Source organism: Lactuca sativa, chromosome 5, assembly GCF_002870075.4.
Source record: "Lactuca sativa cultivar Salinas chromosome 5, Lsat_Salinas_v11, whole genome shotgun sequence".
Taxonomy (NCBI): Eukaryota; Viridiplantae; Streptophyta; class Magnoliopsida; order Asterales; family Asteraceae; genus Lactuca; species Lactuca sativa.
Genome location: NC_056627.2, coordinates 184131876 through 184147632, shown reverse-complemented (window position 1 = coordinate 184147632; position 15757 = coordinate 184131876). Strand labels below are relative to the sequence as shown.

General features: G+C 35.6%; 1 protein-coding gene across 1 annotated transcript; it reads left to right on the top strand.

Annotated features, from left to right (window-relative positions):
- The first annotated feature begins 1889 nt into the window (after positions 1–1889).
- On the top strand, positions 1890–2678 carry LOC111897199 (uncharacterized). The gene is made up of 3 exons (XM_023893149.2): positions 1890–1973; positions 2054–2324; positions 2464–2678. Exons 1-3 carry the CDS (start codon positions 1890–1892, stop codon positions 2676–2678), a joined length of 570 nt encoding a protein of 189 aa, XP_023748917.2.
- Positions 2679–15757: the final 13079 nt, after the last annotated feature.

Here is a 15757-nt window from a genome sequence, read left to right as displayed (position 1 = left end):
ATGATTAATTTGTCAAGTAATATAGATTACTTTGTGAAATATTTATGGTTCTTGGATTTCTCAAAATCGCAGTTCCTTAGGACATACTTGTACCCTTTGGTGGAGCAAATTGAGCACTAGAATGCTACAAGTGTAACAGATATGTTGCTTGAGATGGACAATTATGAAGTGCTTTATTTGATTGAATCTACGAATGAGTTAATGAAGAAAGTTGGTGAGGTCATGGCCCTGCTCATTTCTGCATCTTACAGCTGATAAACGAATAAAAACTTCATTCTCACAATCCTCCAATGAAACCACCATCAAAAAAACTTAATATAAAATCGTATAGATAGTAAAATGAAGCGTGTAATTAGAATGATAGATGATTTCAAAAATACCATAAACAGAGGTCTATCATGTCCTCCATCCTGGATCTCTGAAATGTAGTAACACATATTTGTTGGATCTAAAATGCTAATGTACTTAACCCTGCTCCTGAAACCTGTATAAAAACACATAATATTTATGTAAGTTTGCTTTTTATTTTTTTTTTATTTTTTTTATTTTTTTAGTTCTGAGTGCATGTTAAATATATTATACCTTTAGGGTAAATAACATGATTTATGATAGTGGAAAAACATATTATCCTCAGGTAACTCATCAAGACTTTCTTGTTTGATTAACTTTTCTTCTCAAGTTCAAACTGGTTGTTCCTATTGTAAAATGATGATTCTTTCAAGTCAGGAAAGAAGTGTGTCAAGTTTATACACTTCGGCTGATAGAGGGCTTGGAGATCAGTTTGGAGGCCTCATCATTCAATTAAAACCAAAACCAAAACCACAATTTTCTTGATCAACAATCCAACCTTAACTTTCATCAGGTATATATTTCTTTAATTGGCATCATCTAATTAAGAAAGTAACATGCCAAGTAAAATACATAACACTAGATTCAGTAGAAGTTCATGTTGTGCTTAACCCCCATTCCATTAAAGTTCACACATGTAAGGAAAGCCAAAACAGGAAAGGGTATTTTAGGTATTTTTTGTCAAAAGTTGGAATTGCATGGATTTTAGTACCTGTAAGCGCATGATTATTCTCAATTTGCTTGTTTCTTTATCATTTTTCTTAGTCTAGCACGATTTTCAATGGAATCTTTCCCTGTTACTCCATTTGATTATTGTTCTTCATGGTTCTAAGTGAGTTATTGGTTCATCTGTTACTTCTTTTGATTGTTATTTTCATAGCATGTTGTCACTTGAATCAAACTTTTCAATTTTCAACTAGGGAAAAAGCTAAAAAAAAATAGCCTACTTTATGAGATCAAAAATAATAACCCATTAATTGGATACTTTTAGTTGGAGTTATAAGTACCATGCATTGTGATTAATTTTCCTTAAATTTAGTACAACCTACATATATATATATATATATATATATATATATGAAATTTTAAATGTTTTTGCTTGACTTCTATATGCCTCTGGGTGGCGTTAGCTTTACTGGACTTGCAGACCCCATCCCTGAGTTCATAGGGTGCAACCTCGTACCCTGCTACTGAAGTAGATAGGATGCACTGACATTACCCTTCCAACTCTCTACTCATCAAATTTAGAGAAATAACCTCGATCAATCATGGGTTCCATTAACAATGGTGGTGGTGGTGCACGTGGGAACCACATAATTGATGCTTTTGGAAGGCTCTTGTAAGTATAAATAATAGTATATATAATCAATTTTATTAATTTCAGCTTCATTTTTTGTACTTCTTTAACATTCTGATCAAATTAATTTATTTGATTTGGAATTAATTTGGTATAAAAATTAGGACTCGTGTCTTGCGACATATTGGTTCTGAGCTAAACTTAAAGATGAGGAAAGATGAACTAAATTTGAGGTAAAATTCTAATGGTGGGGCATATATTGGGAGGGATTGCCACCTCTCTCCTCTTTTTAGCCTTCGAATCATGGCTTGTTACTGAACACAACAAGGTGAGATATAATATTACATTTCTAAATACACCCTTTATATTGTGTATGGTTCTAATGCTCTTGTTTTGATGCACCTGTAGAGAGGTTTTGAGCAACAATGGCTATCAATTACATTCTCCAAGTCAATATTTCTTGGGAATGGACTGGTTGCCATTTTAGCTGGTTTATTTGGAAATCTTTTAATTGGTTCATTGGCCATGGGACCTGTTGCTCCATTTGATGCAGCTTCAATCTTTCTTGCCATTGGAATGGCCATCATCATATCATCATGGACTGAAAATTATGGTGACTCATCAGAAAGCAAAGATCTAATGACCCAATTCAAGGGTGCTGCTATTGCAATTACATCAGGTCTCTCTCTCTCTCTCTCTCATACATATACAAGAGAAGCATGAAGAATCCAAAGTGGCAATCTTGTAATTATGCATACATATCATTCTACCTTCTAAATTTGGACCTAGTAGTTTCTTTTTTTTGTGTGTAAAAACAGATGAAAAGATAGCATTATTGGGTGTAATACAATCTTTATTCGAGGGTTCAATGTACACTTTTGTGTTTCTACAGACACCTGCTTTAAGCCCAAATGGTGAAGACATTCCACATGGTTTCATTTTTGCTACTTTGTTGTTATCTTCCATGTTAGGAAGCTCTTTAGCTTCTCGGTTATTAGCACACACACTGACATACATTGATATTGTGTTGTGATGTGTTGTGTGTGTGTGTGTGTGTGTGTGTATATATATATATATATATATATGTATGTATGTATGTATAAAATCAAGATTCACTTTCCACTCGGACAAAAATACTCTTCCGGATTGTTCCGAATTATTATGACCATTTTGCCCTGATAGGAATTTTGACATTAACATACATGGGCACATTTCTTTTAGTGTAGATTTTGTCGAAGAGAAATGACAACAAAGAAGATAAGTATCTCTTGTTGTTTGTATATATACACTTTTTCTTCTTGTTTAATAACTTAAAAACTATATAAATGTGAAAATTGAAGGTCCACACACTGTTAAAAGGATTGGAAAAGATAGTTGCAAGTGCATATATTCCAATGTTAGTCTGTGGTGAATTCAATTTAGTTCCAGGAAGGTATGTGTCATTTCTGCTACATTTGTTATGTGTGTTGTGTGGCCAACAAACATTTGTTTTCATTACTTTGGTGTATGTAATTATTGATCCACAGTAAGTCCATGGATTTATTGTGTTTTTGGATTGTCCTATAGTTAGCATCTCAGTTTCTGATTAATTTGGTGTACTATTTTGGCAGGTTGATCTCTATGGCCTGCTAGAAGGATTGGATATTGCAGTTAAGCATCTATCTAAGACTTCACGGCAAGGACTTGATGAATATAAGCTAGCAATATTTTACTTGATTTGGACATGAACAAGACTCAAGCAAAATCAAGACTCATACTTTGGCATGGCTAGAAGCTTTGGAGGAAACAAGACTCAAGCAAAAGCAAACACACAGAGAGTTGTTGGCACATAGTAAGCTAGATAATGCAATTGTATATAAATTCTACTTCTCTTGAGTTCATTTCTTTTATTACAATTACTCAATATTGGAATAATTATTTTTATTTGACATATTAGTGAAATTAATTATCTTTGTTATTTATGGTATTTTATTTTGTATTATGAGATTTTTAATGTATTATTTAATTTGAAAATTAGTAAATGAATAAAATAATATTTTTTTTAAAACATTTAAAATTATGATACGCAAAAATATGTGTCATCTTCATTTATGACATGGCCTTTCTTGACAGAGGCTTTCTTGATACACATTGTGTGTCATTAACACGCGCGTCGTAAGGTTACGACACGCAAATGTGTGTCGTCTTCCTTTATGACAGGGTCTTCCTTGATACGCATTGCGTCGTAAACGCGCGATGTAATTGTGCGTTGTAAATGAGCGTCGTAAATGCGCGTCGTCTCTCTTTATGACAGGGCCTTCCTTGACGCGCATTTGCGCGTCGTCTGAGCCTTTTACGACGCGCAATGAGTGTCGTAAAAGGCTATTTTTCTAGTAGTGTTTGTCACAACAATTGGTATCAGAGCGGGTCTTCAAGATCAAGGTGATTTTTGAAGAACGATTCTCGGCTTGGCAACTTTTGTCACAATGAAAGCAATTTTGGTGAGTCTCTCTCTCTCTATGATCTCTCTTAATTTCATTGAATTCGTGCGTTGCGTTTTTTATTTGTGATCATTTGACTCATTGGATCAGATTTTCTTTGAAAAACCCATTTGTTGAGATCCAATAAATTTCTCATTGATCATATCCAGATCCAATTCCATACTATTTTGTTCGATTCGATTCCAAATTTACAAATATACATTTGAAACAAAATCTAGCCCAATTATTTTTTAGCCCAAATTCGATTTACTTTGATTAAGTAAAAGATCGATCAATTACTGTTCATTCAATCCAAAGTTGAGCCCAAATATTAAATCATTTGTTGTTTACTTTAAGTCCAACATAAGTTTGTTTACAGTACGTGGAATTGTTTCTTTATCAAACTTATTTGTTCGAGATAATATCGATCTTTACTCTATAAAATCGAAATTGATCTTTGGTGTTGTTTGGTCTCGCAATTAGGATTCAGAAGTCATTAACAAATTCGATTTTGATAATCCTTCTTATTGTATTCACTTCGATTATTTCTAAACATAAGCTTTAAGTGTTTGTACATATCGTTGTTCTTGACGGGTGTTCATATGAATTCGTTTTCCTCTCATCATTCTTAACAGTCGATTCTTTTATATTGTTAAAATCTGTCTTGTGAATCAATTTTATCTGGTTTGTATAAATTCAAAATCGATTATGAGTGAAGGCAGTTCAATGGTTCTAAGTCGATGGTTAGGGACGAACAATAATCGATTTGGAAAGAGGACTAATTGAAATCAACGACTTTGATGTTACTAAGATTTGATATCGAGTATGTTACTGGGAATTGATTTTGATTTGAAATCGATATCAAGGATCTATGAAGACTGATTGAAAATTCGGAAGGTGTTGGACTCGATAAATGGGTTTACTTGATTTCATTTATTGACTGTGTTTTGGATTGATGAATTGGAGAAGAACTATAAGGAACGAAGAGTGATCTCAATGTACGAAGGGTTACTGTTCATTACTATTCATATACAAGGCTTCGAACGCTTCGCATTCGTGTGTTTGGGAAAAATTTTGGGAAGACGATTTTCATACAAAGAGGAGAGAGAAGGAAAATCTTCGTATGTTTGGGTGAAAAAATTTCGTGTGTTTGGTACCTAAGCTTTCGTACGAAGCGTTGCCTGAGAGTTTCGTGCGTTACTTGTATACTCAATTAGGCGAATGCCCGCGCGTTGCGCAGAAACACCTATATAGTTGAAGTCTTTACAAATATATGATTTTTTAAATATGACAGTAACGTCGTTGTTAAATTTGATATAATAATTTTTATATACTAAATTGATATAATATATTGATTATTTTTAATTATATGATAATATATACATTTATTATAACTTCATAATCTCAATCGTTTGAATGACTTCTACCCGCGAGTTACACATGAATAAAATTAAATATAACATATGATTTGATGTTATTTATAGTTGTTTTTATTGTTAATTAATTTTTTAAAATTTATTTGCTTAATGTTTTAATTTCTATCATTATAATTATTTAAAACATCAAACATTGTTTTTTTATTTTAAAGCTAACAATATAATCATTTATATAGAGTTGTTTTTAACTGTTGTTATTGTAAGTTAATTTAAGTTACTTATTTGGAAACTTTTAACGATTATAAAAATATATTTAAGAAATATTTTAGTTAAATTGAGATTACAATTTAGTTTTTGTTTTTATCACTACAATTTATCACTTTTAACTATTTATAAAATATTCTTTAGTTTTTTTAAATGGAATTGAAATTTATATTTGAGTTGACATTGTAATGCACAGAAACACCTATATAGTTGAATTCTTTACAAATATATATTTTTTAAAATATAACACTAATGTTGTTGTTAAATTTGATATAATAATTCGTATATTAATTTGATATAGTATATTGATTATTTTGAACTATATAATAATATATAAATCTATTATAACGTCATAATCTCAATCGTTTGAATGACTTCTACTCGCGAGTTACACATCAATAAAATTAAATATTATATATGGTTTAATATAATTTATAGTTGTTATTGTTAACTAATTTTTTAAAATTTATTTGTTTAATGTTTTAATTTATATCATTATAATTATTTAAAACATCAAACATTATTTTTTGATTTTAAAGGTAACAATATAATCATTTATATAGAGTTATTTTTAACTATTGTTATTATAAGTTATTTTAAGCTACTTATTTGAAAATTTTTAACGATTATATAAATATATTTAGGAAATATTTTAGTTAAACTGATATTACAATTTCGTTTTTGCATTTATCACTATAACTTATCACTTTTAACTATTTACAAAATATTATTTGGTTTTTTAGTGGAACTGAAATTTATATTTAAGTTGACACTGTAATGTTATATTTAAATTAACAATTTAAGCATTTTGTTCAAACTGTTCAAAGATCGTAGCTTTAAACTGATAATGGTTTACATGCAACAATATTTTAAATCTAATAAATTAAGTATAATATGTTAAAATTTAAAGACATAACTTTATAAATAGAAGTAAAGATATTATTTTAAAATTGAAATTTAGTCTATTTATGATTACACGTTAGGTTTGATATTTATTTAACCTTATTAACCAACTTACAATCATTATTAGAAAGACACTACAATTTATCACTTTTAACTATTTATAAAATAATCTTTGGGTTGTTTAAGTTAAATAAAATTTATATTTAAGTTGAGCCTATAATGTTATATTTTAATTAATATTTTAAGTATTTTATACAAATTGTTCAAAAATTATACCTTTAAAATGATAATGGTTTACATCCAACAATATATTAAAACTAATAAATTAAGTATAATATGTTAAAAGTTAAAAAAAACATAGTTTTATAAGTAGAATTAAAGATATTATTTTAATATTGACATTTAGTTTATATATGAATACACTTTGATTTTATATTTATTTAACCTAATTACCAAATTATAATTATTATTATAAAGAAATTGAAAAGTCATGGAAGTTTCAAATGAATGTGGTGAAAGGAAAAAAGAATGGTGGTTTCAAATGCATGAGATTCAATAAAAAATGCTAGCTTTATAAGTATGTATGATTTGGGAAGAAGAAAACAAACTCAATTTCGAATTGGTTCCCTAATCTTTTAACAAAGTGACACAAATGGTCCAACTTCAAATGTTGGGGAAACGCTTCGTATGATCGATAAAATTTTCGCACGATTGGCTCAAAAAGCAAAATTTTCGAAAATCATCCCTGAAATTTCGAATGGTTGTCAATTGGGAAAAGGCTTGGAATGTTTTGCAAAAGGCTTCGAACATTTTGATCAAAAAGCAAAATTTTCGAATTCAGCCCCTGAAATTTCAAATGTTTGGCTAACCTCATCAATTCACTCAAGTTTCGAATATTTGACACTTCGAAAATTAACTAAAGTTTCGTACGAAGTGTGAATGTTTCGTATCTTTTGAAGACAAAAGTGAAAGTTTCGAAAATAGTCCCTGAGGTTTCGAATGTTTGGCGGTTCATACCCAAATTCGAAAATGGACTAATTTTTGCTGGAAATTGAAGATTGTGCATTTCAGGCCCCTGCAGTTTGTGCAAATTAACGCTTTCTACCCAAATTTGGAAAATGGGGAGAGGTTTGCATATTTCGCTATTTTGGGCGCACCGGGTCACTGCAGAATTTTGAAATTGACAATTTCTACCCATTTTTGAGAAATTTTGCCAAAGGCGATCCGTGAACGACAATAAAAATTGATTATTTTTTTGGGTTTTTCGGATTGAAGCACAAAGTTTATGCCACATGTTAAGGGGGAGTTTTGACACGAAAAATTTCAAATAGAGCACGTTCTTTTTCCTTGGAGTTTTATAATCAAATTTAGATTATAAAAAGGGGGAGAAGTTTTATATGGAAATTCGAACTTGACTTTTTCATATTACGTGGATTTGAAGACCGAAGTGATCTTGAAGTTTTGAAGCTTACGAGATGATGCAATTGGAAGTTCGGAAGTGATGTATTCGAAATGGATTTGGTTTTATTGAAGATTTTTGGGGTGTGTTTTTATGCGTAACTTTTGGGTGATTATTTGGAGTTTGGAATACTCTTGATCATTCGTTGCTGCTCGGATTGTATGGTCTCACATCCTAGAGCCCAAATTAAAGAGTCATGGAAGAATTGAAGATTGAAGTTCATTTCGACATGTGTCACCTTTGAGGCTCGAACCGCGTAGTGCTTGATTTTGGAAGATTTGAAGTGGGTCATTCATTCCTAACTTTGAGGGGGAGAATGTTGGGGTGCAAAGTTATTCATGATTGACTTTGTAAATGTTTGACTTTTGTAAAACCCACTTGCATGTGGAGTATTTGCCTTTTGACACATGTATTAGTGAGAGTGAGAGAGAGAGACATGTAAACACCTCTATATAAGGTGGGTTTGTCCACTTGTAGAGGTGTGCTTGAGAGATGTAGTCATAGTGATTAGTGAGTGAGATATTTATGAAGCTCTAGACTAGATCCCTTTTTGTACTCATTTACTATGATCGAATATATCTTTTAGCACCCAAATCACCATGTTCAATTGTGCAAACTTAAATTTCGCATGCCAAACCATGTTCTTTGTCACAACAGACTCGAAATAGGGTGATATACATATATATATATATATATATATATATATATATATATATATATATATATAGGTTTTGCGATAATAAAATCTGAAACATCCTAAACAAAATCCAGGGTAAAACTTTCATTTTTATTATAAATAAAACACCATTATGAATTTGTCCAAACATTGAAAATCATTTAAATAAACACATTTATTAGAGTTGATTCCCAAAGATCACATATTGCGGAAAACACAGGTGTATACGCTGCGATCGTCCTGGGCTCTTTCATTTGAAAACTGGAGTACCTGAAACATAAACTGAAAACCGTAAGCACAAAGCTTAGTGAGTTCCCCAAATATCGCATACCATATAATAAACATACTGTCAAGCATATCTGGTTGTTGGACTCCCCTTCGGTCTATTTCAACCAGATACTGTCGAACATATTTGGGTGCTAGCCTCCCCTTCGGTCTATTTCAACCGAATAACGTCGAGCATATCTAGGTGCAGGCCTACCCTTCGATCTATTTTGACCGGATACTGGGTCTGTCTCACCCTACCACCACCACATAATAACATAAGCAAATAATCACATAAACAACAACAAATACTCGCAAACCAGAAAATTATCACAAAGACAATCATCATACTATAAACATCACTAGTGGGCCAGCATTGGTTCCTTCGACCAACGAATTCTGTGAATGGAGACTCACCTCAAATGTTGAAGCTCACTGAAAGAAATCTTTAGTTGCTGTCTAACTACTTCTCGAGCTAACAATACCAAAATATCACCTAATTGGCAATTGGGTTCCAAACCATGATCCATAATCAATACTTGGGGTAAAATAACCATTTTACCCATGCCCAACAAGATTCATAACTAAGGCCCAAGCCCAAATTCAACAAGACTCGAAACTACAAAAATCATAAAATTGGGCCCAATCCCATACGGGGCTTATCCTAAGCTCATATTTTACAATTCAGATTGCTTGAAACATCCCTTGGGACAAACTGGATCAAAGGCATAAGTCATAAATCAAAGTCAACGACCTAAATTGACCCAAATCATGGAGTTTCTTCATTAGACTGTAAAGATCGGGCAAAACCCCCTCAACTCGCCGAGTTCACCAAATCCAACCTCTTAACTCATTAAGTTGACCTTTTCAAAACTAGGGGCTTCTCAACCTAGATCTTAACTAAAATGGCCTCAAGAACGGTAAAGTTTCCAAATTTACCCCTAAGAACCACCAAAATGGGTTCAAAACCCAAACCGTAAACTTAAAAGGGTAAGGACTTAATCATTAAGCACTTATTCCACAAGGACACAACTCCGAGATGCAAATCTCACCATATGAGGCTAGATGGCCATTTAAAGTTTCCAACTTTACACTTATTCATGATTAGAAGAAGCTCAAAAGTTTTAAAGAGACCAAAAGAAGGACTAAATGAATGCATGAAGCCCCCAGGACCATAAAGTTGGCACCTTTATGCCAAAAGAGCTCATAAAGATCATAGATCTAGAAAGGATAAACACTTGGGACTTCTACTTCCTCAACAACCACCCATCCATGCCTGAAAGCATACAAATAAACCCAGGAAGAGATCTAAGCCAATACTAAGCAAGGTTAGAGCTTTATACCAGAAATGTGATGGAAATGGAGCAGAGAACCAAGATTTGAAAGCTCCAACTTGAACCACCAACTTGCATCCAGCTTCTCTTCCTTCAAAGAGTCTTAAACACACCAAAACACACCTACAATGAGCTCACAACACTCAAGGAGGCCCTAGGGTTTCGAGATTAGGGTAAGGAGCTATGGAGGCTGAAAATGAGGCCAACACCTGGAACTTAAGGTGTTTAAATAAAGTGCAAAACCCCAAAATTAGGGTTTCCTAAACAACACCCAACTCGTCGAGTTGGCTCCTCTAACTCGCAGATTTGTCTCATTAATCTCGCGACCAAAACAACCTCTACTCGCCGAGTTGAGGCTCCTCAACTCGTCGAGTAGACCCATTAAATCCTGATGATTTATCATCTTCAACTAGCCGAGTTGGCTCCTCCAACTCGCCAATTTCAACTTGAAATTGGCATAATTCCACAATTAAACTTCTAGACTCTGGGTGTTACAACTCTCCTCCTCTTAAATCAGATTTCGTCCTCAAAATTGGTCCTTACTAATACTCCTATCAAAATGAACAACCTGTGGGACCCAATCGAAAATTATGTGCATAGAACAATCTTCCCAAGGCAACCAAAACCCAAACCGAAACTTCTATCCCGAAAATAACATCCAACCCTTCAACCCCTGCAAACCACTTCTAACTTTTTAGAGTTGAAGTCTATACTAGCATGACTCCCCCAATAGACTGCCCATGTTGAAACAACTCCATGACAACCCTCAACGAATAACATACCAAAGATAACACTTCTAGCTGTAGTCCTACCACGACTGCTCCAGGTCTACTGAAACCATCCTTAGAGTAGTTCTTTAAGCCTGAAGAAGAACTGATCCTTAGTTCTCTTGAAACAAACCAATCCTACTCTACCTGAAATCCGAAACCTAAAGTCTCAGTGGTCTGACTCCCTGTCAGACCTCCCACATCAAGCTGCCACCATACCAACGTCATAGAGTTTCAAACCCAACAAAATGCTTCCTACCCCCTATTACAATGCTACTTCAAAAGGAGCAAAGTCGTTGACCATATAGAACTACGAAACACTTATACTCGACAGAAGGTTCTGATAATCCTTCGAGTAGAAGATTCATCCCTGCAGCGGTTAGACTCAGATGAAAGCTGCGCAACATGGTCAAATGATTTACTCTGAGATTATTTGATCGCAACTGCAAGCGACCTAACATTTCTTTCGAATACAAGCTACTCCACACACAAGTGCCAAATCAATAGGACTGCCTTCACCAATAAAACCAGTCCAAGGCACAATCACGAGAGTTGGATCCATCATCAAACTAAATCCATTCATTACCCTTGAACCCTTCGATGGATGCCCTCGACATACTGATACCCTAACCCTCAATCCACTTACATGAAAATTCAGCACAAAACACTTGCAATACTCGAATCGAGATCTCAACCAAAACCAACCCGATACTCAACTCATAAACGAGAATCCACATATCTGCACTTGCATTTCACCCAAGATTTTCTGATAACGACAACCCTTTCTAGACTAAGATATAAAGGTTCCCAAACCAACGCTGAAACTACCACTCTCGTACCTGGTCCAACCACCAGGTTCCCAAGAGTCCAGATAACAAGGCTACCCAGCCCAAACATCCCTCTACACCACATACTAACCACACACTTGATCCTGAAATCCAAGATCCAATACCTTGACCCTACAGTCTCTACCAGGTCCTACCTGCATTTCCATAAACACACGGGCCTCGCCCACGGGTCCCACCCGAGCTAAAGCTACACAGGCCCAACTCCACCTCGGACCCCAATGGTCCTCATTCCAAAACAGTGAAACGTACCTCGACAATCCCGTCCGTCATGCCCACGTTGTGAACTGATCCCATCAGACACTCGTGACCACCTCATCGATAGGCTACTTCAACTGAGGAATGTTATGATCACATCACAGTCTCTCAAAACTTCTAACAACCATGATTACCACCCCGGGTTCCATCACAATAAAACCTTCTCAACCCCAAATATCCTAAATCGAACCAGCATATGACTAAAATCAATCAGGTGTTCAAGTCATGCTTCGAAACCCAAAGCCTTCATCAGACTACAACAAGCGGCGAGGCTTTAACACAACCCTCGATCTGGATCCTTCCACCGACTTGCTATGCATAACAAGAAGATGTCGACTAGCTATTGGGAGTCCCCTAAACTCCCACTTACACAATCCCATTCTAAATGGCCACTTGGGTCGTCTCTTTTCCGGACTGGGATGTGAAACTTGCCCTAGTTCCACACCCGATCCAACTCCTGGAAATTATGATCGATTCTCCCCCACTTGGATTCGACGAAGTTCTTTCATCCTATAAGTTTCCCAACCCATCAACCTCATAAAGCAGGAACCGCCTGTGACATGCGCTTACCAAAACTAGCATTCCATTACTAGCCAGTCTCAACGATTACCCAACTCCTGGAATCCAAAAAAAATACTCTTGATACCTTAACCAGTCTGACGATCCAAATCACCTCCCATGGTACCATACCAATTCCTTGAGTTCTTATACCTACAACTAAGAACCATAACCCTTGCCATATTCTAAAGAATATCCACTCCAAATTCCATCCTCAAAGAATTACAGAACTCTAACCGACTGCAACCCATGCGGATATAAAACTCCCCTGGCACTTCCAATGACCAATCAACTCATGCATCTATAATCACCATCTACCTGCTACCGCTCATCTCCTTGCAACGGTAGTGCTTAAACCCACAAGTTCTTCTATAGAAAATTACCGACCTTACCAGAATAGATGATAAGACCCCTGAACCCTATCTTCATTGGAGAACTAACCTAATAACCCTTACCATAGATCCTCCAAGCAGTACTCCTGAATTGATCCCGACAAAGACCCGGAACAACAACGGAACACACTGAACACACTCAACAAGATACAACCCTTTTGAATATTCGCCAAAGACCCCTGACATGCTGAATGGCATATAATGACCCTCGATAACCCAGATAATATCAGAGAATCAAGCCGAGATATAACTTATCCAACCAAAGCAGAACCCAAAGCAATACTGTGACAACCGTCAATTTTCGGTCAAGTCAAAGTCAACAAAAGTTAACAAGTCAAACCGGTCAACTCAATTTGCCATGAGTACTAGAGTTTACGTTATGTAATTTCTAAACAACTCTCTATTCTAATGAGAAATCATAAATCGAAAAGTGCATACATTTAGATCTCCTTAACCTAAAACGGTGGTACGTGGAGAGCCAAACCGATAAAACAATGTTACATACTCATCGGGAGTATGCAAGAGCCCTAATCAACGCTTAACGGGGTTTAAGGACCTTGCAGTGCGTAGCCGGACACTCAAAAAGGTCGCCAATGAAACCTCTTCCACATATCTCTAAGTATGTGAAACCTCTCCCACATATCTCTAAGTATGTGAAACCTCTCCCACATATCTCTAAGTATGTGAAACCTCTCCCACATATCTCTAAGTATGTGAAACCTCTCCTACATATCTCTAAGTATGTGAAACCTCTCCCATATATCTCTAAGTATGTGAAACCTCTCCCACATATCTCTAAGTATGTGAAACCTCTCCCACATATCTCTAAGTATGTGAAACCTCTCCCACATATCTCTAAGTATGTGAAACCTCTCCCACATATCTCTAAGTATGTGAAACCTCTCACACATATCTCTAAGTATGTGAAACCTCTCCCACATATCTCTAAGTATGTGAAATCTCTCCCACGTATCTCTAAGTATGTGAAACCTCTCCCACATATCTCTAAGTATGTGAAATCTCTCCCACATATCTCTAAGTATGTGAAATCTCTCCCAAATCTCTCTCTGTATGTGAAATCTCTCTAAGTATGTCAAATCTCTCCCAAATCTCCCTAAGTATGTGAAATCTCTCCCAAATCTCTCTCTGTATGTGAAATCTCTCCAAGTATGTCAAATCTCTCCCAAATCTCCCTAAGTATGTGAAATCTCTCCCAAATCTCTCTCTGTATGTGAAATCTCTCTAAGTATGTCAAATCTCTCCCAAATCTCCCTAAGTATGTGAAATCTCTCCCAAATCTCTCTCTGTATGTGAAATCTCTCCAAGTATGTCAAATCTCTCCCAAATCTCCCTAAGTATGTGAAATCTCTCCCAAATCTCTCTCTGTATGTGAAATCTCTCTAAGTATGTCAAATCTCTCCCAAATCTCCCTAAGTATGTGAAATCTCTCCCAAATCTCTCTCTGTATGTGAAATCTCTCCAAGTATGTCAAATCTCTCCCAAATCTCCCAAAGTATGTGAAATCTCTCCCAAATCTCTCTCTGTATGTGAAATCTCTCTAAGTATGTCAAATCTCTCCCAAATCTCCCTAAGTATGTGAAATCTCTCCCAAATCTCTCTCTGTATGTGAAATCTCTCCAAGTATGTCAAATCTCTCCCAAATCTCCCTAAGTATGTGAAATCTCTCCCAAATCTCTCTCTGTATGTGAAATCTCTCTAAGTATGTCAAATCTCTCCCAAATCTCCCTAAGTATGTGAAATCTCTCCCAAATCTCTCTCTGTATGTGAAATCTCTCCAAGTATGTCAAATCTCTCCCAAATCTCCCTAAGTATGTGAAATCTCTCCCAAATCTCTCTCTGTATGTGAAATCTCTCCAAGTATGTCAAATCTCTCCCAAATCTCCCTAAGTATGTGAAATCTCTCCCAAATCTCTCTCTGTATGTGAAATCTCTCTAAGTATGTCAAATCTCTCCCAAATCTCCCTAAGTATGTGAAATCTCTCCCAAATCTCTCTATGTATGTGAAATCTCTCCAAGTATGTCAAATCTCTCCCAAATCTCCCCAAGTATGTCAAATCTCTCCCAAATCTCTCTGAGTATGTGGAATCTCTCTCAAATCTCTCTCGAAATCTCTCCCCAACTTTCTATAATCACTCGGGGCATTCCGACCCCCGAATTTGGCGAAAATAGCCCAAAACGGAAGTCTACGCGAAAAACGGACTTAAGGAAACGAACCCTCCGAACCGAAAGTACTATTCATGAACCGAACCGAAAGTACTATTCATGAAGGTCCGAACCGAGAGTACTGTTCATAAATCCGAACCGAGCTGTTGACTTATGAGTCGAACCGAGACTACTGTTCATCCGAACCGAACATCGCATAAGAGGAAGATCCGAACCCGAAGGTACTGTTCATTACTGTTCACAACAGTCCCTTCGGTTCTAGCCTAACTTCGAACCGAACCGCCCGACTCCGGACCGAGCCTCGGATCACTCTCGCTTCGCTTCTTCCTTCTGGCGCGCCTTCACCTCCGAACCGTGCACATCTGACCGAACT

Coding starts and splice junctions, on each gene's coding strand:
- LOC111897199 (XM_023893149.2), top strand. CDS start 1,890: ATGGTGGGGCATATATTGGGAGGGATTGCCACCTCTCTCCTCTTTTTA. Junction 1,974..2,053: donor TTGTTACTGAACACAACAAG/GTGAGATATAAT, acceptor ATGCACCTGTAG/AGAGGTTTTGAGCAACAATG. Junction 2,325..2,463: donor TGCTATTGCAATTACATCAG/GTCTCTCTCTCT, acceptor GTGTAAAAACAG/ATGAAAAGATAGCATTATTG.